Source organism: Dysidea avara, chromosome 1, assembly GCF_963678975.1.
Source record: "Dysidea avara chromosome 1, odDysAvar1.4, whole genome shotgun sequence".
Lineage (NCBI taxonomy): Eukaryota > Metazoa > Porifera > Demospongiae > Dictyoceratida > Dysideidae > Dysidea > Dysidea avara.
In genome coordinates, this window is record NC_089272.1 from 63,956,824 (window position 1) to 63,984,021 (window position 27,198).

Sequence of the window (27,198 nt, forward strand, 5' to 3'; positions counted from 1 at the left end):
CAATATAGTAATGATAGCCATAGCCAGCTTGCAGTGCAAGTTGTCAATTAGCAGGCAACGTACAGTATCAAATAATCGCTTTATAAAGTTGTCTAGCACAAAAGAATAATAATTATCAGTAATTTTCATACCACACCTCCAACTTTGTTACAATAAGCAGATTGATAGCTTCGTCTATTTATTACTAGCTGAAAACTAAGTAAATGAACACAGCAACTTGTATACATAAAATTTTCAAAAAGTGAACTTTATGTGCCCACATACCTGGCCTCCACTACAAATCATATCTAGGTAAACATGCATACTTAAAGTATACAATCTCAGGTTTATCATATTATCAATTGCTATACAAATACAATACATCCATAACATAATGAACTATACACTATTACTTGTAATGTCACTAATATTTTTTTAATTGTAATCCCACACAAGTTACAGTCAGAAATATGACAATATAAGTACAGAGAGTGATTATTGCAAGGTAGACTGGCTCATCTCCTAGTCCCCAACCTGCACAATGGAAAAGTACATGACAGACAAAAGTTCATAATATTAAGGTGTATGAGACTGTACAGTTTGTACAGGTTGTTTTAGTATTATAACAAGTAGGGATCCAGGGACCAAGGACCTGCGTGGGGATCCAACTTTGTGGAATTCATGTACTTTACGATGTTTATACATTCTGTACTTGTACTGGATACCTCTACAAGTCACAACAGCTAGTCTCGCAAAGCCAATCCACCTTTTCTCTGTCATGTGCGATGTTTATATTAATTAGAAATAAGCATCTCTGAAAAGGGGTTTACAGTTGACTGCATTACATGAATTAGGCCACTTGTGCTGCATAATGAGCACACTAATCTAGACTATCTACAGGTGTGAGTATGTAAAGGTCCATGAAAAGTTGAGTCCCCGGGTACTCGGTCCCACTGTTTATACCTAGGTACCCATATTACACTCATCATGTTAGCAAGAATGTAATATGTGACAATCTCAGTAAAAAACCTGTATGGTTTGCATAATTATTGCCTTAGCATTACCTACAATGTCCAAAGAATGGGCTACACACACACACACACACACACACACACACACACACACACACACACACACACACACACACACACACACACACACACACACACACACACCCACGCACACAACGCGCACACACACATACCTCTTAATAATACACTTCTAATAGCTTCTGCAGGATAAGTGACAGGAGTTAAATGGCTAACTACCCTTAGCCAATGATCGAATCCTTGAAGTGGCCAAAATACTCCTATAGAACATATAAACAAGAATAAATGTAATTACGTTCACACAGAACAAACATCTATATGTGTTGGGCTTCATGAAAAGTTTGTGTTACATAATATACATAATACTAGAAACCACAATCATAACTGTTAACAAAGTTGTACATGTACAGTAAGTGATTATTAAACACAAACACAACACAAAATTAGCTATAGCAACTTATGTGTGGACACTTGGGATAGGACAAGATGTACCAGCAAAACAACCTGACAACAATAGTTCAGCTCAATGGCAAATATATGTACCCAGATAACTGCTTTTTTTTGCAAAACTCTATTTTGCTATAAAAATTAATTGAAATGAACTGGGTAAAAATATACATGCTACATAATACTAAGAGTCACACTTTAATCACTTTGGTATGCAATATAAGTGTCCCTTTGCCACAGCAGCTACATAACTAATTCAAAGAACAATCCTTGTACTATTTATCATGACTGGATCCAGGGTTTGGCAAGGGGGTGCACCACGGTAGTAGGCACAGATACATGAAGGTGGATCATTAAGGTAATACCAAGAGTCCATAATAGAGAGGAGAGTAGTATTGGCCCGGTGAGTACATAGTGGTAATTGTCCTGTGTGGCCATATTTTAGCCATATACATCTATAAAGAAACCTAGTGAGTTTTGGTAGAATCCCTTTACTGTGATATCTCTTCATAACAAGGCTTCTTTGAAATGAATACGTCGTCAAACCATGTGGACTTACCAGGCTCATTTTTGATGGACCAATACTGAGTTAGACACTCTCTACTCTATTACAGACTCTTGGTAACACGTTGTGTAACAATATTGTAGTAACAAAGTAATATCATGATGGAAGTTACCTTAGCAAAAGCTAAAATATATAGTCATTGTACTTATTACTTCATAGTAACAAAGTTAAGCATGTTTCTCAGTGTAATTATGTAATGATATTGTATCTATGTAAACAGAAAAATACATTACGTTACAAAGAAATACGTAATAGTTATACCATGGTTGTGAGGGATTTTGCTGATATATACACCCAAAGCCCAAGGGCCACAGGCCCGAGGGCTGCGGGTGTATATGTCAGTAAAATCCCAAGCAGCCATGGTACAAGTGATATATATCACTTGGGGTGTACTCACCTAATAGGTGAAAGAACTAATGAGAACTCATCCCATTTGTTTTATACAGTAGCATCTGAAGATCGATCGTGGTTTTAATAGCGTGGGCTAATAGCCATCAAAACGTTGTCCATACGTTAAAACGTCATTAATACGTTACTATGCTTCAACACACAATGTTAGAAAACTTGCGATTGTGGGATGGAGTTTATATTGTTATCATTTTTGTACTAAGTTAAGCCAACTAACTTCGCTATTGAGACAGTAGTTATTATATTAAGTACTTAGGACTGTAAGTTACTAACTTATTTCAACGTAGCAGTAGTAGCTTTGCTGTTCCGTGGTCTATTCAAAGGTTGATACGCGGTGGGTAGAAATACGCATCCACAATCGCCCAAACGATTATTTTATGCCTTCGTTAACCTTTAGTAACAACCAACTACCCTATATTAACAAATGTGCTAAGCTTAGCAACTACTACAAAAATGAGTCCCACAATACAAAGCTCTATGTCGCTCAATATAATGAGTCAAAGCGCATCGATTCTTTGAACTGGCTGGGTATCAAAGTCATTGACAAACCGCTTTCCCATGATATTGCCCGGGCAATATCTTGATATTGCCCAGGCAATATGCGAGTTAAACACTGAGCGGCGCCTTTGAACGCCCACGCTAAAGTGGTATATACACCCATAATACATTATGGATGGTTTAGCTACAACACATAAAGTAACTCATGAGACCTTCCATATCACAAATAAAACAATTACCTCCAATTAATAGAAAAGGATAAATCATTGCAACAGTAATTTGTATTGCTGGAGCAACATCAGACACATATGTTGATATCATCAATCCTATGACAGTGATATGACAAACTAATAAATGTCCACCTGTTGGACTCATTTTTAGAGTGAACAAAATATTTTAATATTGGTACTGTGGACAGGTATCTGTGTTGAGAAGAATTCTTACCACTACCACATCAAGACCACATGGCCAGCCAGGGTTTACTAGATATGTGCCCTAAATTTTGCCTCTAAATTAGGTAGCTTCATGATACACATGAACAACGTAGTATTACAGCATATCCACACTACATATTTTATTACTGTACTATCCTCTACAAAATAGTAGCACTAAAATATAAGAAACATTACTGATCATGACACTACTGACCTATAGTGATCCCACATATTCCTGCCAGGTAGGCAATTAAGAACACCAGTAAGATATTCCCTTCTCTTATCACCTGTACATATAGTGTTAGACAGGAATAATACTTTATCTGCCATCACATAACAACATTAGGATGCTTGTCTTAGTCATGATATACACTAGTATTAGAAATTAGAGTAGGGATCATACAATAAAAGTAATGAAATAAGAGAGATCATCTACACCTGCAACTATACTAGTATCCTAAATATCCATGCAGCTGCAGGTCTAGATAACCTACCTTCTTTCATTGCTATGGTCCCTACTTTTTACTTTTTAAGCCAAATGCGCAACTACAGTTGGCAGAAGGCTGGCTGTGGGCACATGCCTGGTTTACTGAAATTGGTTTGGCCAAAACCGTGTGTCTACATGTAGGTATGTCTGTCCAACATCCACGTGAGCAAACAGGCTTTGAGCTACAGAAAATAAACCTTCATTGAATGAATAAAGTACTGCATTAAAGCTCAACTTCCTGTTTTCGTCATGTTTACTTGAAGGGGTGTGGCCAGTAACTGATACCAGGTGAAATAGTTCAGTGGGGGCTAGCCTAGGTGCTGTATGTAACAGTGTACATAATGACTGACAAACAAAGTAACAGGCCTTGTAAGCTACCAGGAATGGCGTACCTTCTTGAGTTTAAAGGGGGCGTATCCCCTTGTACAAGAACAAAATTGAGAGCAGCCATGAGGCTTTGTGTAGAGAATTTGGATATGAAAACAGGACAGACAAACTATAAAACAGTTAAGAAGATACTTCTGTGCATATTGAACTTTGATGCATAGCAATGTAACTGATGGATTACAAAATAATTGGTGAATTGTGAAATACATTTAATTTTAATGTACTGCCACAAAAACAAAGCTATAGCATGTTGTGAGTTAATTTAATCTATCAGGAGTTGATTGATTCAAGGGATAGTATTTACTGGACGCCCGGTTTTTAGAAGCAGCACAGCATCAACTTGTTGTAATAACATATTACTGGTGAACTATTATATGTGCCCTGACTATGAAGCTGCCATTCCACTTCGTTTTCAGTTACGTTACATGTCTTTTGTATTGAGCATTTGTGTCACTACTTCAACAGCTCTTACAATGTTAAGAAGATAACTCACATTGAATACATAAACGCCTACAATAATTTCTGGTATATCTTGTAATAATGCCACCAAACCATAAGTGATCATTTGTGACGTGACCACTTCTATCACACTGACACCTGCAGGTGGGCAACATGTGGCAGAGGTGATAACATGATAATTTATACATACCTGCCACCCACGTGCGGTCATACAGCCCAGCTATCCTATCTACGATGAGATTTGTAGATGTTAAACCAATGGCTACAGCAAGTGTCATCCTGTAACAAAATTAGCCTCTATACTTCTAGACATTTACAAGGGGTCGATAGTCAACCTGTTTAAGTTACATATGTCATTGTATGAGTTTTATAAAGACATTGTTAGGCTACATAAACTGAGCATGGAACTTGTACAGAATTATTATGAAGGTAGTCAGAGTTTCTGGGATATTTAAAACAATGCTAAAAATTGCCCTCTGTGAATTAAAATAAAATTTATTTCAACATGTTACTCTCCATAAATACCTTGTAATAAACTAACTTACCCAGCAATTATTCCCGGAGCAACAAAGTCGGTGATGTCAAGATCATTTCCTCCATATACAACATTACTGAGCTAATAGTACATGTATAGTGTTACAAGAAATGGCCTACCATCTAAGCACATACATTTAAACTTGGATTGAAGTAAAATTCTGGAATTGAAGTGTTCCTGAGGAAATCTCTTCTCATTCCCTGAGGTGGAAAGAATATAACAACTGTTGCCATTGGACAAAACGTACTAGAACAGCCTTTAACAGTGTTGCATTCATTGTGTAGTACAGTTGTGTACCTAGATGAATATGATACAGAGTCATTGAATTACATTAGATAATATGATAAACCAGGCAGTAATACTTTCAACACATTTTAGAGTACTACATCCCATCACAATCCACCTACTTGCAAAATATTCACAACACTGTTAAGCTCCCCAAATTTACTATTCACAAGCTCCTCCAACTTACTAGTCACAACACTATTAAGCTCCCCCAATTTACTAGTCACAAACTCCTCCAACTTACTAGTCAAAACACTATTAAGCTCCCCCAACTTACTAGTCACATCACTATTACGCTCCCCCGATTTACTATTCACAACACTGTTAAGCTCCCCCAACTTATTAAGCTCCCCCAACTTACTAGTCACATCCAGGATCATTTCAATGGCAGCTCCACTCACTTCATCTGGATAAACAGGACTACTAGCTTCTACACCTTCACATACTCTAACAAGTCTATGTCACCTCAGGATATTATTGTGTTATTGTATGTAACACTTACAAACCTGTCTATATAATTCTGACTGTAATTCTTAGGAACACTAAAATATCCCCAGGCATATCCTTCCTCTATCTTCTCCACACCTTCACCAACGTCACTGGCTAGTTTCTACATGTGACACCTCATACCACAATCAAATATTCCAGTACACTCACCAAATCAAGAGTATCATGATCAATGTGTGACAGAAAAGATCTACCAAGATCAAATGTTCCATTGAAGAAATCAGAATGGTAAGCTACAGATAATAAACAATAAAATAGTCAGTGTTATGGGCTACATAACGCTTACACAAATGAGTGGAATATTCATCGAACATATTATCAGGTATTAATTTTCATTAAGTTTACTATAGTTTGTACACTACACTAATTACTAAAACATTTGTTATAATTGTGCAACCCTAGTATAAAACATCGATTATAATGGATAAAATACTTGTGTATTATAAAAAATCCATAAATTTTTGAACACTTTGTTGTTAGTGAACAAAAATATGTCTAACAATATGTGACCCACTGAGCAAAAACCAGCCGTTTTTGCACATTCCTCAAATTCCATTTTATTGCATCTCTGTAATCTATAGTAACAAAAGAGTGGACAGCCAAAGTTTCAGCCTTTTGTGATGAATAGATTTGATGTAGAGAATAGCTGACTTATTAATAGTGTATTGTGTAGTGCACATGTATTATATGACCCATGTCAAAAGACTTTAATTAGAGTTACTGAAGGTTGTGTCCGTGTGTGGTCGGGGAATCAGGGTTATCTACCTCCAGGAGCGAGTTGTATCACACTCTCCAATACATTATTTTGGTGTTGTGACTAGTTTGGTCCACCAAATAATTGTAACCCAAAGTACAAATGCTGTGGTACTGTGGCACACTGTAGGACGCTCTACTAACGGTACCCGAGAGGCAAGCATCCGCGTAACTTAGAACACTGATTGCTGTTGTTTTTCTTTGAGCGGACAACATCGATGGAGGGACTAATTCGTCTCCAGACCTCACAAAGAGCATACCGCTCCCACGTGACTAGAATCTTCAACAAGGTGGAAGAAACCCTAGCAAACGAGATTGATGAACTCACCATAACCTATCTCAACACCGCTGTTGCCCAGCTAGAGAAGAAGAAAGAACAGATTGTGAAGCTTGATCAACAGATTGTGAAGCTTGATCAACAGATTCTTGATCTTATACCACAGAGCTAGAAGAGACAATTATGGATTAAGAGGAGTTACAAGACATCATATTAGAGAAAGTCAATAAGTTGAATAAATGTGTGGAACTACTCCAGCTACAACTTCCTACTACTCCTTCACAGCAAGGATCAGGTGAAGATCATGAAGTTACAATGCTAAGATCAGATCATGAGAATGTGAGTGATGTAGCTAGCACATTACCAACAAGTTCGTGTGATGCAACCAACACAATTGTCAGTGACACCTCAGTGTTGTGTACTATACATGATACACCTGTAGCAAATATCATTAGTGATACAAGTATAGGTAAGACACACAGTGCTAGGATTCTTCAGTCGATAAACAACCCGAAGGAATGATGTAATAATCACCGAGGCGGAGCTGAGGTGCTGCTGCTGCTGCTGCTGCTGCTGCTGCTGCTGCTGCTGCTGCTGCTGCTGCTGCTGCTGCTGCTGCTGCTGCTGCTGCTGCTGCTGCTGCTGCTGCTGCTGCTGCTGCTGCTGCTGCTACTGCTGCTGCTGCTGCTACTGCTGCTGCTGCTGCTAAGAATGAAGTAATTGTTAGTCCTTCTCTGATCAAACAGTTTGATCCTTCATATCCAATTCCTGTGAAGTTTCAAATAAGATGGGAAGAACTGATGGGAGTTCCAGTCAACCCGGCACATTATACAGGACTGTTGGCACCAGCTATTATAAGCAATGGAGGATACGATGACCTGGATCCCGAGATGGATGCACTGGTGGTTGAAGCCTCTCAGCGGGTTGAAAGTGAGCTGATATCTTGGGAGAACGATGAGAATGATTGTCGAAAGCTTAGCCGTTTTGGTCCACCACAAAGCGATGCTGATATTAAAAAAGCTAAAGAAAGCCGTGTTCCAAAGAATACTTAGAAAAACACCAGTTGGGCTCAGCAAGTTTGGCAACAGTGGGCCACAGAACATCTACAAAGAACTGCGGAAAACGAAGGTAGCTGCGATTCAGTGTTGGATGTGGATTTAGTGCTGGACGTAGACATTAGAAAGATGAGTAACGTGGCTATTAATCACTGGTTGCAACGATTCGTGCTAGAGACAAGGAAGAGTAACAGGGAACATTACTCCCCTGATAGCTTGCACCAGATATGCTGTGGACTACAAAGAGCAATCAGAGCTGCTGGTAACACTGATATTAACTTTTTTGATGGCAAGGAATTCACACCTTTTCGTGAGCTAATGGATGGCGAATTAAAGAGACTGAATGGTACTGGTAAATATGTGTACAAGAAAAAAGCCGATACCATTACAGCTGAAATAGAGGAAATTTTGTGGGAAAATGGATTGTTGGGTGATCACTCACCACAGGTGCTGGTGAATACGTTGGTATATTTAATGGGGTTATGTTTTGCACTTAGAAGTAGTGATGACCATCGAAGACTGAGACATTATCCATTGCAGGTTCAACTGGTAGAGCCCCTCAATAGTACAGCTTACCTTCACTACAAACAAGATATCTCAAAAACGAACCAGGGGGGACTGAAACATCGCAAGCTAACTCCAAAGGAAGTGGTACACCATGCAAACAAGACCAATCCAGAGCGGTGTTTGGTTTGTCTATACAAGCTATACAATTCGCTGTGCCCAAACAACCGTCCACAAAATGCGTTTTATCTTACATCCATTGATAACCCAGAAGAAGCGGATTGCTGGTACAAAACTGTCCCTATTGGCCATAATAAGCTAGCTGAAGTGGTACCAAGATTAATGAAGGATGCTAATATTCAAGGATATTATACTAATCATTCACTGAGAGCAACAGCAACCACTAGGATGTATGACGCCCAATTAGATGAGGCTATTATTATGAGTAGGACAGCAGTAGATGGTGTCAGAGTGTACAAGCGGACAACCACTGTATTGCAAGAATTGTCATCTGCTATTCTAAACGGTGTGACATCAGGGGATGCCAAGGAAGAGACTACTACATCAAGAGAGGCCAAAGAAGAGAATGCAACAGTTGTCAAGGAAGAAACTACTATGCCAAGGGAGGCCAAGGAAGAGAATGCAAGCAGGTATCCTCAAATGGACTTTGGTAATGCTACAAACTTCACAATTAACTTTAACTTTAATACAAAGTAGGTATATACCTGAAACAATGTTAGTTACTTTATTTTTACAAAACGTCATTATTATTAGGTGTTTGTGATGAAATAAATACAACCTGAACTAGCTATGAGTGTGAAACTGGTTGGGAAGCTGTACTATGGTATTCATAAAATATGCAATTATATGTTGCAAAACATGACTAGGTGAATTACTAGTAAGACACCTGTACATAGGTGTCTTACCAGAATAAAACACCTGCATACTTTCCAAATATCAAAGCATTCTTAACATGCCATTGTCTAACAGTGGTATATACTAGCTCTGGAGCTCCTAGTACTATTGTATCAAACCCATCACTCACGCTCCCAACACTTGCCTCAATCTCATCTTACTCTACTTTGCCTATATCACTCACAAATCCGTTAGCTATTGTGGTTCAGGACCTCCTCCTTTTATAATATTAAGAGTTACAAACACCGTCAGCCCTGCCCCCCATCCAGTCTAGCAGGGGACCCCAGTCTATTATTGCCATCATTATCAACCCTGAATGTTGGAATAAGTAGTTCTCTTAGCTTAGCTGGAATTCCCACAATCAACACAATAGCAAGTACACCCCCACTAGGAGTCACACCTACCACCACTGCAGCAGGTCGTAATCAATCTCAACAGTTTGCTATGTGCAGGTTATCCAAATTTACCCTGCCTACATTCTCAGGAAACCCTCTGCATTGATTGACCTTTTGGGGCTCCTTCCAAGCAGTAATTGATCTTAATCCTAATCTGAGTGGAGTGCAAAAATTTAGCTATCTTAAAGCCCAACTTGAAGGGGATGCAGCTACGTAGGACAATTGAAGGGTTCCCCTTACTGACCTACAAGATCGTTTTGATCAACCCCACAAGGTGATTGCCACACACATGAGGGCTTATGTCTGCTATCCTTAAGGAGATACGGATTTTAGAAACCGGTAGTGATGATCTATACAGGTCTCAGTCCCATACTACAGCTGCCTTTCTAGTAACTTCAGAGTAACAAACCTAAGTTGCCACCATCATGTGTGTTTTGTAAGAACCTCACGTAGCCCATCAGTGTACCACTGTAACAGACCACCAAAGATGGTTGGACATTGTAAAACAAAATCACTTGTGCTTTAACTGTCTTGCCAAACATAAAGTCTCCCAGTGTAGCTCCAAATTTTGATGTAGACAATGCAAACGGAAACATCATATAAGCTTGTGCAATGGTGACCACAGAACTGATGTACCAAGGAACACATCTCAATTCACACATCCACCTGTTATACTACAACCTGTTCTTCCACCTACCACACCAGTATCACTTGGATCGTATCTCATTCCTGTTTCCCACCATACCACTCCTATTTGCTTGTTTACTCAAGACTGCTATAGCTCCTGTTATTGGTACTGATACAAGGATGAATGCTGACATATTATTTGATGAAGGAGCACAACGCTCATTTATTTGTTCACAACTAGCTAACAAACTTCACGTTGTGCCATCCACCACTACACAAGTAGCTCTGTCTTAGCAACGGCTCACCATCATTTCAAACATTAGGAGTTGCCACTATCCAGGCACAGACACTTACTGGTGATCTTGTTCCTATTTGTTCCAAAAATAGCCACACCTATTCAAAATTCCTGTCGAGTAGAATTGGACAACATACCACATTTGAAAGGGTTGAAGCTTGCAAATCCCGCTACAAACAGTTATGAATTTCTAGTCTCTATTCTAATTGGAGCCAACTATTATTGATCATTTGTACAGGACCACATCATCAGAGGAAATGGTCCTACAACACAGCAATCTTGACTTGGCTATCTTCTATCTGGACCTCTACCATTGTCAACTACCCAACTGTCGACGTCTATCCTGCTTCAACTTGCTGACAACAAAGAGATTGATTTAACAACTATGGTCCATAGAAGCCATAGGTACAGAGTCTCTTGAACCTAGTTCTGTTTTTCTCAAATCCTACCAGTCTCACAACATCTCTCAGCTACCAGATGGCACATATACTGCTAAATTTCCATGGAAAGACAACAAACCACATCTGCCATCGAATTACAACACATGTAAAAGAAGGACTAAAAATCTGCTCACAAGGTTAAGACAAAGCCCACAATTACTGAAGCTGTATGGCAACATTATAGTGGATCAGGAATGCTGTGGTTTTATTGAAAAGGTCAATGACATTCCTTCCCTTCTACTCCCGAACCATCAGTTCACTACTTGTCCCATTAGTCCCATCAAGAAGGACTCTCAAACAACTCCCATTCGGATTGTATATGACCGCAGCTGTTTGTAAGAGTCCCTCTGCAGCCATGCTTAGAGGTGGGACCTCCTTTATTGAATGATTTACGTTCCATTTTGTTACGTTTTCATTTACACAATTATGCATTGTCAACGGACATTGAAAAGGCCTTTCTTCATGTCAGATTGCACTCTTTTTTTGTGGCCAATGCAACCTGAGAACCCTGACAGTTGCTTTCAGATATTTCGTTTTACATCTGTTCCCTTTGGTACAGCCAGTTCTCCCTTTATGTTGCATGCCACCATTGATCTACACTTATGCAAGTTTCAATCGTCTGTTTCTGAAGACATTCAACACAATATCTATGTTATATCCGGGTGCTACACTGAGACTTGACTTGTCCAATACTACACCCAAGCACGGAATATCATGAATCAAACTAATTTCAATCTAAGGTCATGGGCTTCAAACAGTACCACACTACAGCAGATTGCCACTGCCGATAATACCATAGACCACAATACCACTGTTCAGATACTTGGTCTTCTCTGGAGTACATGTATGTCACTGGCTCCCAAATCACTGCCCTCAAGTAACATAGTATCCAGCGCAGTGTTCTTCAAGATTCATCACAAATATTTGATCCTCTAGGGTGGGCTACTCCAGTTTCCATCCGTGCCAAGATACTGTTACACAGAAAGTATGGCAGCAGAAACGTTCTTGGGAAACTCCACTTCATGAAGAACTTAGAGGCAAATGGCTAAGTATATGTGATGACATCCTTGAGCTTTCCAACTTGACTCTTCCAAGATTCTACTTCCCTCATCTACCAGATAAAGTTATTGATCACATATATGTGTTTGCAAATGCCAGCACTAAGGCATACAGTGCTATTGTTTATATCTGCAGTAACAACAACATCTTTGTCATGTCCAAAAGCCGCATAGCTCCCATTAAGGATTTAACTCTACCTAAACTGGAACTGATGGCCGCTGTCACTGCTACCAGAGTGGCAAAATTTGTTCAAGCCTCACTTTCAGTCAATCATCACCTTATTCCAGTACACCTATGGACAGATAGTCAAATTGTACTTCATTGGTTACACAATGGTGGCCATTCCAACTCCTTTGTACACCAACAGGTAACAGAAGTTCTCAAGAATTTTCCTTCAACAAATTAGTCATTTACACCCTCAGCCAACACTCCTGCAGATCTCCTCACCAGAGGCATATCCACAGAGCAATTGAAGTCATCTGAGTTATGGATGCATGATCCACAGTGGTTATCGAACACTTCCAATTGGCCCACATGGATGCCAATCAATATCCTTGACGTACATAGTAGTAACTGAAGCTGCAGAATTTGTACCCTGAAAGACCGAACAGATATAATGACAATTGTTGATGCTTCATGGTACAGCCACCTTAGTCGTCTATTGGTGCTATTGCTTACATTTATCGTTTTATCCATAATCTATGTAAGTTACAATCCTCACTTTCCGGACCTCTTACTAGCTCAGACTTATCTGATGCATGCAGATGTTTGATCATTGCAGTACAACACTGTAGTTATCCAGAAGAACTTGCTTAAACATCTTCCAAGTGTCCAGTGATATTTCAATAGTTTTATGGCAAAATATATTTTGCAAAAACGGCTGGTTTTCGCTCAGTGGGTCACATATAAACCTGGGTATCATCTTATTTGCCTACTCAAAAGGAGTTTGAAAACCTTTGTCTCGTTGCAGTAGACAAACAGATACACAAATTATGGGTAATTGTTTACTTCTGGTCAAAGTGATGGTACATGATCAATCTTTCTTCACTGAATTCGCCTTTGTAATTAGTGAAGAAAGGTGACACAAGGGAAAACTTATGCAGCAATCGATTCCCCTATTCATGGTGAACACGATGGTACAAATTTTAACTCAGTATGCCACTGGTTCATAAGTTACAACCATTTTAGTAAGCACCTGTAAATTTACTTTCCCTATACTTGCTGTACTTTCTGGTGTTGCTACTTTGTAGGGCTGTAACTTGCCAGAGCATACACTTGCCTAAGTAGATTATATAATGTTTAATAATCATCAAGAATTCAAAAATATATGCACAATTATGTAGGGTGTTACAGATCCGGTCACATTTGTTTTGTATTTAATGTTCAACCCAAGAGGTTCAACCCAAGAGGTTCACAGCTATCCACTGTGTAACTTAATGCATGTTTTTAGACAATGCAGATAGCAAAGGTTGTTTATATGCTGCGTTAAAGTTCAACCTCCCGTTTTCGTTGTGTTCACTTAAAGGGGGTGAGGTCGGTAACTGAAACCAGGTGAAACAGTTTAGTAGGGGCTAGCCTAAGAGCTCTAACAGGCATATAACGACTGAAGACTAACATAACATGCCTTGTAAGGGCTTATCTTCTCAAGTTGAAAGGAGGAGTATCCCCTTTGCACACGAATAAAAATTAAGAGCAGCCATGAGGCTGTGTAGAGAATTTGCATATAAAATCATGATATACAAGCCATAAAACAGCTAAGAAGATACTTTTGTGCGTAATTTGTGATTTTAAGTGGTTTGCTCGAGTTACGCTTCCTTAGTGATGCATAGCAACATAATTGATGCATTACAAAATAATTGATGAATTACAAAATGTTTAATGTTAATGTGCTACATGTAGTGCTACAAAATAAGGTGAGAAGCAAAGCTACAATAATCATGCTGCGTGGTTAATTTAATTTATAAAGAGTTGATTAATTCAAGAGATAGTATTTACTGGGCGCCTGGCTTTTAGCTTGTTGTCACACAGAATGTTTCTACGATGATTTTTAACAGTGCACAGTGTTTTAGACAGATGCCCTTTTTTAGGGGGAGTGGGAATCATGTACCAGTTAAAGCACTGTGGCAAGTTAAAGTATTGTGGCAAGTTAAAGCACTATGGCAAGTGCACTACAGAAAGAATAGCATAAGGATGATAAATATAGCAAGAAAACAAGAAGAAACAGAGTGGTTAATATCATGACCTGAAATACCACCATGACAGTGAGAAAACTTTCAAGAAAAAACTCATGATTAGCAGAAGGCTAATTTGTAGCAATTAGTATAGAGTTTACAGCTATCACACAATTTGAGATCAAAATTTGCTGAGACAGGAGGATGAGAGTAATAATGGTCAGTTTACACAATATCTAATTGTTGTTCCTGAGGTATGGCAAAAGTGCAGCAAATTATCATGTGGCCACTGAATCCAAGAATTTGCTGGAGTTACAATGGCAAACAGTTGAGCACACAATTTTAGGGGTGTATCCATTCACTGGACTGGACTACTGGACTTAATGTTTTTGGTTTTTGTTTTGTTTTTGTTTTCTTGCCTTTTATCACCAGACTTAACTAAAATAAGTGTCTTAGAAACTGACATCATTCACAAGACATAAAATTTGTACATTGATCACAAAAACTACACTAAAACCTTGGTGCAGTTCTTTATCGTAATTTGCCTACTGCTAGCAATGTTTCAAGCACTGTTAACACTACCATCTTATCTATTTAGCCTTCTTTTGTAAAGTAGCCACCATACGTTTACACAATTATGATATAGAAATTGCCTGTAGTCTGTGCATTCATTCTAGCTTTGAGGCTCTTTGGTTTATAATGTTTGCAAATAGCAACGAGTATGCAGTGTTAAAGAATTGCTTCCCAATGCACACATTTTCAAACAGGAAGGTAAGGTTACACACATTTGCAAAAAAAATACAGTGAGTGTAACAGGGGTTCAAACCAAAGTTATAGACCTCCAAAACTAGATAGCACCTTTTTCAAACATACTTAATATAACATCTTTAAACAGGCTGTAGGACCAGGTATCTTACAGACCTTCAGCACTTGCACTGTAACGCCTAATTTAAAAAAAGATATACTACAGTTAGCTGTATGTGCCTCTTTTTTATGTAAGACAAGACATGGAGAGGAGAGCCCTAGCTTCAAGTGTGGTGTACTACTCTATGAAATCACTTTTAGTGGTTGAAAAAATGTGTTTGAGCAAATTTCATGTGAGTCCAGTAGTCCAGTCCAGTAATCCAGTCCAGTGAATGGATACACCCCAACTGAGTTGTAAAATTATTGTACTGGAATGTAGAAATGGGCAATTATTCAAATATCGTGATAATCATGATTATTCTATTGGCAATAATCGACATCGTGTACTTTTCATTGACTATTGATAATTGAAATCGGCAATTATCATGCAATAATCGTGATAGTCAGAGAAATTTTCAGTGCAATTTTACCATTTTATTAACAATTCATGATGTGTTTAGTATTTTTTATAGCAAGAGTTGAGTGGACAATAATTGTGATAACCGTGATATTTGTTCATGACAATAATCGTATGGCAAAATATCAATATCGCCGGCCATCACTACTGGAATGACAAATGTTTGTGAACGTAGCCATCTAATTTGTTCATAATTTCTATGGTAATGTTATTGAGACAACTTTGCTAGTGGGTGGGTTTTGTGGTCATTCCAGTGTCATTGTGGGTTGTGTCTATAGTTGTGTCACACAGGATGGTAACGAGCAGTCTGGCTGATCCGGTTTTGGCTGAATCACTTTGCAGAAGATTGATATACTTTAATAGAGCAGTCACATGTAGTACTCTAATAGAGCAGTCAGCTATAACAATCTTATAGTCAGAATAATTTCAAAATCCAGGTTCAAAATTTTCCTGGAAAGGCATCCCCCCTGACCCCCTAGTTTGGCATGTTTCCCGTACCCATGTGCTACCCATGTGCTTTACACATGCAGTATAGCTGTTTCCTCATCCACTGATAACGGCCTGACCACTTTGTTACGGCTCTGTCACGTGTGTTTTATTACCATACAAAAGAATAACACAGTTTTAGTGGAATACTCTCTCCATATGAACACAGATGGACATTAACATACAGTACTACTTACTAATGATATACACACAACATCAAACAAACATATACACCTTACCAGTATCATGATTATTGTAATACATTTTGATGTCTCTAAGATCTTGTCCGTATATAAAACAAATTATTGCAAGGTTTATAGTTGTTATAATTATCAAACGAAAAAGCAACCTGTAACAACACACTGTACCATACAGCTCATACAACAGCGAATAATATAGTGACTTAGTTTACTATAATATAGTGACTTAGTTTACTATAATATAGTGACTTAGTTTACTATAATATTATATTTAGTTCAAATGCTATTATTCCCAAAATCACATGGTTTGTTTTCTACAAAACAACTAATATTATAACAGAATCACAAAAACCATTCAAGAAAGTGATGTGATAAATTACCAATAAATAAGCTGACAATAGAAGCCTTTTAAGTGTAATGATAGTTATTTAGAAGCCATTTAAGTGTTATAAATAATTTTTACACCATAGGGCCTTACTGAAGTGACTACTCTTAGATACATACTCAAGTGGATGTGTGAATGACTCTGGGAAAACCTGCATTGGTTTTAAGTATTCAGAGTGTTGTAGCTTACCAGTGGTTGAAGATAGCTGTACTACGTTTTCACTAATTCCTTACCTCCCAAAGCACCCACTGTACAAGTAGCCAATAGCCAAGTTTCTGATAGTATTTTTTTGTAGAGTTAGGCAAAATCCAGTAGGGGGCAAAAGGTTGTTTTCAAAATGGAAGAAGTGTCCACAGAAAACTAGGCTGAGCTTTGGGCTCAATGGTTAAAATGGAACAATATTATACCCCCATATCTAACTGCCGTTGGCAGCACTCTACATTTTGAAGCTGCCTGAGCCTTACCACTTTTAGTATGACACTATAAGGGAACATGTATTGATTATTTCTATTCTAAATATGTCATGTTATTCAGTAACCTACTAACTATAATTTGACTATTTAAGCAAAATTCATTAATAATAATTTCACTCACAATGGCTGACGGACAAACTTTAGAGCTTCTTTACAACACAGAGCAACAACATTAGCTAGTTTAGGAAGACGTGGTACACCTAGCTGGATACCTGATGAAAACATGTCACAAATTAAACTTGATGTGTGATCACTGACCAGAGAAATAAGAGGGATAATTGACAGTTTGTACATTGCCTAGTAATGGACTGTTTTCTGTGGCCTGGTCACTTTGTTGCTATGGAGACCATTGTTAAGAAACACTTCACCAATGAGCAGTAAACTTACAATTGACACTCCTCTTGAAGTAATCTTGTCTGTATGGTCACCTTGTTGCTGCTCCAATATCTTCAAGAAAACATCTTCCAAGTTCTGGAACACCATACAGTACAACATGATAGAGGTCATACTTAACACTACTGACCAGAAACCTGTCATACAATACCATCACAGCACCTTGACAGTATGGTTACGTACAATACAGACCAGATACACTTGCAATAACTTACTACAAATTTTATTTAAAAATTTGTTTGGTGGCAGCTGCCTGATGCCTTCAGAAGACAAGGTAACTCAAAGGCTGCAGGGGTTGATTTTTTTTTTGTGACGTACTGGAACCCTAATTTATTTTTGTTAATAAATAAATTTGACTTTTGTTGTTGCAGTATTGTTATGATAAACACATGTGGCAGTGACTGCTCTATTAGAGTATCTCAATCTCGCTGCTCAACTACACAATAGATTAAGGGGTGTGGTTCAAATTAATCAAAACTACAACTGATTACAACAGTGCCGATAAATCATCAAGGGGTGTAATCGCCAAACGTAACGTCATCTCGCATGAGTGCAAGTAATTAAAAAAACTTGCTAATTAAAGAACATGGCACCCATTTCGCTCACAAGTATTCATCCCATTTCATTTTGCAAGCAAAATTGGTGTCATGCCCTTTGATCAATTGCTCACACTCTCGCAAGATATGGCATTACATTTGAGTAGTACTGTACATGCTATCTACCAATACTCCCTCTTATGCACTTTAAATTGTTGTGTGTATGTGTATCTAAATACACTCCTCTAGGGAAACTGTTGATACAGAAACTACACTTCAGTGTGGCATAAAGAAGAAAACAAACCGGAAGATGAAAAGGGAAGGCAAAGCACAGAAGGTAGGCACTTGTCAGAACCAGAAAAGGCAAATGGCACCAGTGAGTTTGTTATTGCAGCATAAAATTGTGGCTGTGCGCTGCTTCATTTGGCTGCTAGCCTTGCAAATGTACTCAGGCAGGCAGGCTGATGGCAGGCAGGCTGACGGCAGGCAGGCTGATGGCAGACAGGCTGACGGCAGGCAGGCTGATGGCAGACAGGCTGACGGCAGGCAGGCTGATGGCAGGCAGATCAAAAATCAGATTTTGGCTATTGGAAATATTCAATGTCCAGCTGTCACAAGTGTTTTCTTGTTTTTAACACTTTAGATGAATCTGATTATTGATTTTTGTCATGTATAATATGATATTCTACGACAGTTTTTAACAGCAATATTTCAGTGGGTGCTGTTGATTTTAGGGGGTAACCCTACTAAACAGTACTGAATAAACTTTGAAATTTCATAAAGAACAGTCGGTGGGTTATAGAGTACAGTCCACTCTCAACTGTACTTTATGGAAAATAAAACACATTTCATATTTGATGTTGCCCATGCAAAGTTCAATAAATGTTCTCAACAACATCAACTTACAGTTACACCAAATGATGTAATGAGTTCTTCTGGTGAAGATTGTGCTAGCAGTCTACCTGTTCTCATCAGACCAACCTATATTAGGGTATAGTTTATACTTGAATTTGAGACACATGTTAGAACCAGAGCATCTATAACTGACCATATGGGCTTGTCTGGCTTCCTCAATATAGTGAGTAGTAATTAGAACAGTGGTGTCACCAGCTGAAGTGATCTCTAGCAAATACTGCCATATCCTGTATTATAGCACATCTTAATTGTTAGCTCTACTCAATTAATAGTCACACTACTTTGCTCTCAATAAAGGATCCAGTCCAACAGTTGGTTCATCCAATATCAACAATGGTGGTTCATGAAGTAGAGCAACAGCTAATGACACACGTCTCTTCTGACCACCACTAGAGTGAGAGATGTACATCAACAACAGTGTAGGGAATATTTACATGTTCAGAGCCAAACATCACCTTCACATATTACATGGGCATACAAACAAATACATCACTCCCTCGATAATTTTTCAATTATCCAAACAAAAGAAATGACTAGACTAAAGTGTGCATTCTATTAGAGTAATTGAACAGGCCACTGTGTATAGATGAATGGGCTTCATTTATCTGATTTTGTGATTGTCTGAACATATCTTAGTACCATGGGGGTCAGAAAATCGAGGGAACACTGTATTTCACAATGTACTCCCAAAAACAACACACTAGCTTTGCAATAGACATTATACCCTGGGAGACTTGCAAAACCTCCACAGAAGAAGTCATACCATCAGGACTAGGATTGGCACACTGCAATCCAACCTCATGATCTCAGTCAGCTCAGTGGCTAATAGCTATTTCCAGGGTTTACCAGAAAGAACTGCTGACTGACATGGTGGTAAACACTGACCCCCACCCCACCCCATACACACCCAAGCATGCATGTACGCGTGTACACACACATGCATGTACGTGTGTACACACACATGCATGTACGCGCACACACAAACACACACCCACGCATGTACATGCGGTGGCGTCGTGCACACACACACACATGCATGTACGCGTGCGCGCACACACCCATACATGTACGCGTACGCGTGCGCATGCAGACACACCCACACATGCGCATGCACACACGCACATTTAATACACAAACACACATGTACAGTACATAATTAAATATCTCCCCAGACATGTGAGCACACAACATGTACAGCCAAGAGTTCATAATATGTATAGATTAGGAACCCAGACCGACCAGCTTAGATAATGGTATCGTTTTATACATAGGTGGAGTCATTGTGGGATTGGACATGTCGCTTTAAAATCGCTGTGCAGTGATAAAATTCAGTTAAGTGCGGAAGACCGAACAAGTATTTGTCTAAGAGCCAAAGCTCGCACTTTATCGCTACTTCCTTGGAACTGAGAGCAGTTATGTAACTACTATAGTGAAATATGTGGCCAAGTGTCATCAAGAAAAGTTGCGAGTTGCTGAGTGCCCATGGCGTCACAGCAGTGTGAAGAACAGGTGTATATAAAACTGTTACAGTTCGAAGCGATCGAGGCTTGACTGCCGAGATAACAATGGCAAACAGTTGTCACACGGCACGGTTTCGATTATGGACCCACACCCCATTCCACAAGGAAGCTTACCCATTAGGTCTTAGTTTAATAGAAGACAAAACAAAGTGTAAAACACTTATGCACAATAAATAGTATTTTCCATAATATTTCTGGATTTGTCCACTTGTCGTAACAAACGTAGCTACATTAGATTCTGCATCCCATAATCAAATTCTTTTAGTCAAGCTTATAAAAGGAAGCCAGTGGTTACACTTGTATTGGCTTGGGCAGCTGGTTGCCCACTGCAGGCTATTAGATACCAATTTACTTTAGTAAATTTAAGTTCAGAACAGGCACTATGGGAGGGTTAGGCAGACTTCAGCAAGTAGGCCTACCTGCAATTTGCTAATGAAGCATTGCACCGCCTCTCTGCATGTCATGGGATAGCGGTTTCCCACAACTAGTTGTAGCACCTTCCATTCAGCAACCTGTATTGGCACCCAGTGTTTTGATTTGAGTGTTCCAACAAGTCATCCTGTGATTGCCCACCCACCCAACCCACCCATTTTAAACTCTTATCCTCTGTGCTTATCTACCAACCTGGCATCCCAGGCACAGTAACATTGCTTGATGAATAACCGTAACGTTGACGGGCACAGCCATCTCTCAAATGCAGCCAATCAAATGCAGGGATCACAGTGGCACCCTAACTCCTTTTCTTGAGAGATTTTGCATGCCCCAGTGAAATCCTGGGCTTGCCCAATTTTTCTCCCAAATTAGCCAATAAGCTAAAGTGTTAGTGCTCTCTGGCTTGCCTGGAAGAATATGCTTGGAAGAGCATAGCAAATCAATGATTAAATATGAGATTTACAATACTAGAGGTCTTTCTGCTGGTAGGTCTCTAACATAGCTGGTTCTCATTGGCCTTTAAAGACTTCATTATCTTCCAAAGATCAAAGTATACTACGTATAGCATTATCTACAAAATAGTGAGGAGAGTATATTGTACAAAATAACTGAGTATGGTTGAATACAGAGAGCGTTCACGTGAGCTGTACATTTTCATTGGAAAATCTTCATTTCAAGACAATTTTATTAAAACTATAGTGCATTTGAAATCTTATGAAGCTTTAAACCTAACAGCGTGATAAACACCAGTCAACCCCGCTGATTAAGCTGGTAACAAAGCCAGAGTTTAAAGCACCAACAAAATAAATTATGCAAAATCTGTTTTATTGAGGAGGGTAATACAGCGATCTCAGTGTAATGCAGTGAAGGGTCATTGTTTCATTATAGAAAACGGACGTGACAAGTCTGGTGAAGTTGTATGCATCAAATCACAATTTATTAATTTCATCCCAAATCTAGAGTGTTTTTAGAAAACAAAGTACATCGCCTTGAAGCTTACGTAAAGGACGATCTGAATATCTAACGAACCCCAGTGAGCCCCATCGTCTTTCAGTTTAGTATTGCGACTATTGAGAGTCACGTGAAATACCAAACAAAAAAATACAATTAAGAGCAATATATTTAAGTAGCATTTAAAGCATGTCCAACCTCCTCTGGGTTGAATATACATTTATCTTTGATCACATTAACAGTTTCTATGGTGATAGAGAACTGTTGATAGGCACTCAATAAGGAAAAGTCATTGTTCTACTGAGGTATGGATTATCTAGATTTTGCTAAATAAGTAACACAGTGTGTGGCCCCAGTGGGCAGAGCGAAGGAGCTGCAAAAGGTAATGCTAAAATCGATTGAATTGATTAATACTCACATGACTAGTATTCACAACTTGGATTTTGGCATAACCGCTCAGACAGGCATAACCACTCAGACAGGCATAACCGCTCATACAGAACTGTTTCATTGTCCTTGCTATCCTACAAGTTGAAAAACACTACACTAAGGTGAGAACTAGTGCAATGGCGGATCCAGGATGGGGCATTTGGGGAAAATGCCCTCCCCCTGACCTTGTGGAGGAGCAGAAGCCAGTCATACTTCTACTAAATTTTATGTCAGGCATATAACTTGTGAAATATGCACATTTTACTAGCATTTATAATAAATTCACCTGAAACCAAAGTCAAACTAGCTGCAAAATTGTCGCCCAGCACTTTCGTGTGTACTAAGCGCCTCTAAAAATAATTATCGTTTTGCTGTTGTTAAAGACATTCAGAGCCTTGTAAACAGCTTTTAAGACTTTGCAACCATCTGCAAAGGCCAAAATGGCAAAGTGACACACTACTAAAAGGTGATTATTTGCTGCTTCAAAATGCAGCAACTAGCTATAGCAAGAGAATCTGGCTCTCCCCAACCACCTACAACTTAGTCTGTTTGTGCCCCTCCCCTTGCCAGCTCCTGGGTCCGCCCCTGTAGTGTTATAGCTTATTCTCAATCTGCTTCTACATGTTTTTGAATACGGACCACACCCACATTACTGATAAACCACTCTGCTTACCCTTCTAGACCTTTAGTAAAAACTGTACAATTATTCCTTAAACTATTTAATAGCATAAAACATTAACTTGTGTAACTGAAATTCTCTGTGATATCTCTAGGAAGACTAGGATTTGTCCATTCATGATAGACAGAGTTAACATACCAGCTGCTGACCCATAATCAAATTTTCAGGAATGTATAAATGATACATCCAGTGGTTGCATTAGTATTTATTGATCGCCTGGTGTGGGCTATTACCCTTCTAGTGTTACCGTATAGCCTAAATATTTTGAGGGGAAAATTTTTGCTGATTTTGCAGTTTTGGGTGTTATCAGTGAAAATTTTTACCCTGGAAATATTTAGACCTCCATATAGGGTAATACATTTTGGGAGTGTTTGCAAATCCACGAAATTTTTATTTTTAGCAACATTACTCAACCTCGAAATATTCGCCCCACTTAGGCTATACGGTACATATTAGCTGTAACACAGGACATATACACCTGTTATTTTGCCTGATATGTACACCCTTCAGCTCTCAGGGCCTTGAGCTGTCGGGGATACATATCAGGCAAAGCCTTCATTTCCCATGCTACAAATATAATATGTCTCACTTAGACACTCTCTCCCTCACTACAACACATCACTGAATACATATACATCTCAAGTGATATGGACTAACCTCAGTTTACCACATAAAGCATCAGCTGAAGGGAGGTCAAGGAATTCCTTTAGCAAATCTGTCCGTTCCTTTATATGCTGCAACTCCATACTAAAGAGAATTCCAAAATAATACATCATCTCCCTCATGGTGAGTTTTAATGCCAATGCCTCTTCCTGTGATGTCATTGATAAAACATGTCGACTTGAAATGATAGAAGCTCACCTGAGGCATGTAGCCTACTCCCTTTCCAGGTACGCTGTGTCCCCTAGTCCCAGGGGGTTTACCCAGGATGAGGATGTGCCCTGATTGGATGGGTAAACGTCCCAGGACACAACGTAATAATGTGGTCTTGCCACACCCACTAGCACCAAGAAGACCATAACTACAAGGAGATAATAAATTCAGATCTATATGGATCGTATACATAAGCCATGCAAAAATGGGTCACAGCAGGAGTAGGAGGGACAACCCTGCGTGTGTGTGTATATATAATGTAATAATTTTGTGCAAGTACTGAAAGTATTTCACATGAGCTGAATAAAAAGGAGCTAGACAAGGCTCAATACATATTTCTAGATAGTTTGCAATGGTGTGATTCACGATTGGAAAAATGCTGCCGTTATGGAGTAATTAGACTTACAATGATGACAATGTGTGGTGGTCCCGACTTTGACCAATAATTACAATACAATCATTGTTGTACAATCTATTAATATAGACTAATAAAATTTTTTGTTAGCACTTCGTAGTGCATGTGATCTTGTCATACCCCATGGGAGTACAATATCCCACATGAAGGACAAGTGTTAATAACTAAGATATTCCAAGTAAAAGATTTGTGGGTACTTTGATGTATGTGACTTTGTACATAGTTCATGTAAACATGTTATAGTGACACTACAGCTGAAGTTATTGATTTTTCTCCATTTGTTGTTTGCAAAAAACACAAATAATTATGGAATGCCTTAGCCTAAGACTAGCAGCCTTACAAAGGTTGTGGTAAATCATTTATTTGTTGATGGTTTGTGGTGGCCACACAAACTTTGAGGTTTGAACACCACACAGTCCTACCAGGAGCTTATAAGCGCTGAAGGCGCGAAGGAGCATGATACTAGTGGTTCCAACATTTGACTAATTACTTAAACCTCAGTCCATGTAGGGCATTCATCCTATATTCACTGCTACTCAGTGGTTTATTGCATCATCACTTTTAAGCTGTTAATTTTCAAAGGAAGCCATGATGAGTCTAAGTACTTGTGTGCTATTTGTAAACTAAAAGAGACTGAACAACTCTTAACAATGAACTAAGTAGCCATATGTTTTGTTAGCTCTCTGTGCTGTACTGAGGACCAGAAACAGAGCTGTGTTGAAATAATTCTTTTAATTACCCTACTAGTATTACTGACACTCTATGGCTGCATATTAACTGCTAGCACCTGTTAACATAACCAAGCACAGCCCAGGAAATTACTGCTCTCTTTATAAGGACATGTTTCATTAACAAAAGATAGAACACAGCTATATCCTGAGTGTTACGCTCCTTCGCGCCTTCGGCGCTTATAAGCTCCTGGTCCTACTTATACTTGCCAAGAGCAGTTTTTTAAATCTCAATAGTCATAATACAAAACTAGCAAACATTGACAGTCATTCACTAAGATCTTTAAATAGTGCTTTGTGCTTCAATGCACTTTGTTTTAAAAAACTCCATGCGATCATTTTATGCTAATTTGGGGATCCTTATGAAACAATAGCCTTGATGTTTATGTAAAGCGTTATCTAATTATCCACTAAGCCCCAGTGTTGGCTGATTTTGTACTGTGATTAAAGACTCATGGGATAGTAATGATCACTTAAATCAAGTGGTACAAAACGCATGTCCTACCTCTTCTGGTACTTGTCAGCTATGAAAGTGCAAAATATATTTATAACATGTTTTCCTGGTACTAGTTAATGGGTGACTATCACATGGTCCCAGTAAATTAATTGAAATATTAGATTCACTGGGATATAATTATTGCATTATGTGATTTCAGATATTTAATTATAAAGAAGTGAAGATGAATTTTATTTGAATACTCTACCCTTGTGTTTAGAATAAAGGCATACAAATGGTTTCTCGTCTTTCCTTGAAATATAACACAGGTGAGACGTATGTATCTAAAGCCAACAGAAACGAAACATAAATACCGTATTTCCTTATATAAAAGCCCGGGCTTTTGTTTCCTTCCCAGCATTTTTGACCCGGCCTGTAAACAGAAGACTCAAGTAGCAGCCCGGGCCTCTATTTGAGATCAAGCATATATTTTCCTAAGGTGCTGGAAACCCCCCCCCCCGGCTTATAATCGAGACAGGCATTTAATCGAAGTATTCCAACAACTTATCTTTCAAGTTACGGAAAATTACATAGTGTTGTAGTTACCAAAGCCACTAATGCTAACAATAGTTAACCACTTGTTCTCTCCACCAGCAGCCATTTAAGCCCAACTAAGGATGAAACAATAAAAATATTGAGAGAAAGGTATGATGAAGGAGTTACTCAAAACTGAATTATTAGAGGCAGTAAAGCAAGGGGTGTCATGTAGGTACGTCGTGCTGTAGGTAGATCTGCAACTGCAGTCAAAGTCTTGACTGGCAGAAATTTCTGTGACTAAGAGCCTTTTTCGATCTTTGACCAGTAACTTAGCAACAGTATGTCAGTACTTTTTGACTGTGGGTTGGAAACTTTTTCCCTTGACTGTTGACTTGGCACGATTTTGGTGGCCTTAACCTTTGACTTTGACCGTGGTCGCAGATCTACCTACAGTGAGTGCCTGTGTGTCACCCCCTTGTAAAGTCAGTATTTTGTAGCTACAGGGGGAAAATGACTGTTGGAGTTTTTTAATGAAGTTTTTCAATTAACCAAGCTAAGGCTATGAAAAAGACATAGAGTACATTTAGGGTACCACTATAAGGGTAATTCTTCATTTTACAAATCCTAATCACCCCCAATGATGCGCATACGGTACCTTTCCCCACGCAATTACTAAGTTATGCAAATACTAAGGCATGGTTACAAGTGACTGTAGATCTTTAAAACAGTGGCCGTACCAAGTGTACAGGCTATACTCCTACACTGTATGTTTATCTCACATTGATCCGTACTGTACTTCCATGTTAAGCGATCGCAACGCGTGATATGCGCCACGTCCTCTTCCATAGAACTTGTGCACACCTTTCACTTGTAGAGCCAATAACCTTTTATTCTGTGGCGAATCCATCGAATTGTCCGAGGAATTGTCCATTACGGTGACTCTATTGGTCGCGCATGC

General features: G+C 38.9%; 1 protein-coding gene across 1 annotated transcript; it reads right to left on the reverse strand.

Moving 5' to 3' along the window:
* Window positions 1-320: 320 nt before the first annotated feature.
* LOC136240823 (ABC transporter G family member 20-like) lies at window positions 321-27,198 on the reverse strand. The gene is made up of 22 exons (XM_066031883.1): window positions 27,020-27,198; window positions 24,113-24,272; window positions 23,909-24,063; window positions 19,522-19,629; window positions 19,374-19,467; window positions 19,232-19,306; window positions 17,784-17,867; window positions 17,655-17,733; window positions 17,518-17,608; window positions 16,578-16,687; window positions 6,191-6,273; window positions 6,040-6,143; window positions 5,895-5,989; window positions 5,496-5,545; window positions 5,383-5,448; window positions 5,259-5,329; window positions 4,904-4,992; window positions 4,748-4,851; window positions 3,595-3,667; window positions 3,186-3,272; window positions 1,184-1,288; window positions 321-513 (listed from the first exon to the last, which is right to left on the reverse strand). Exons 1-22 carry the CDS (start codon window positions 27,169-27,171, stop codon window positions 404-406), a joined length of 2,145 nt encoding a protein of 714 aa, XP_065887955.1. The 5' UTR covers window positions 27,172-27,198; the 3' UTR covers window positions 321-403.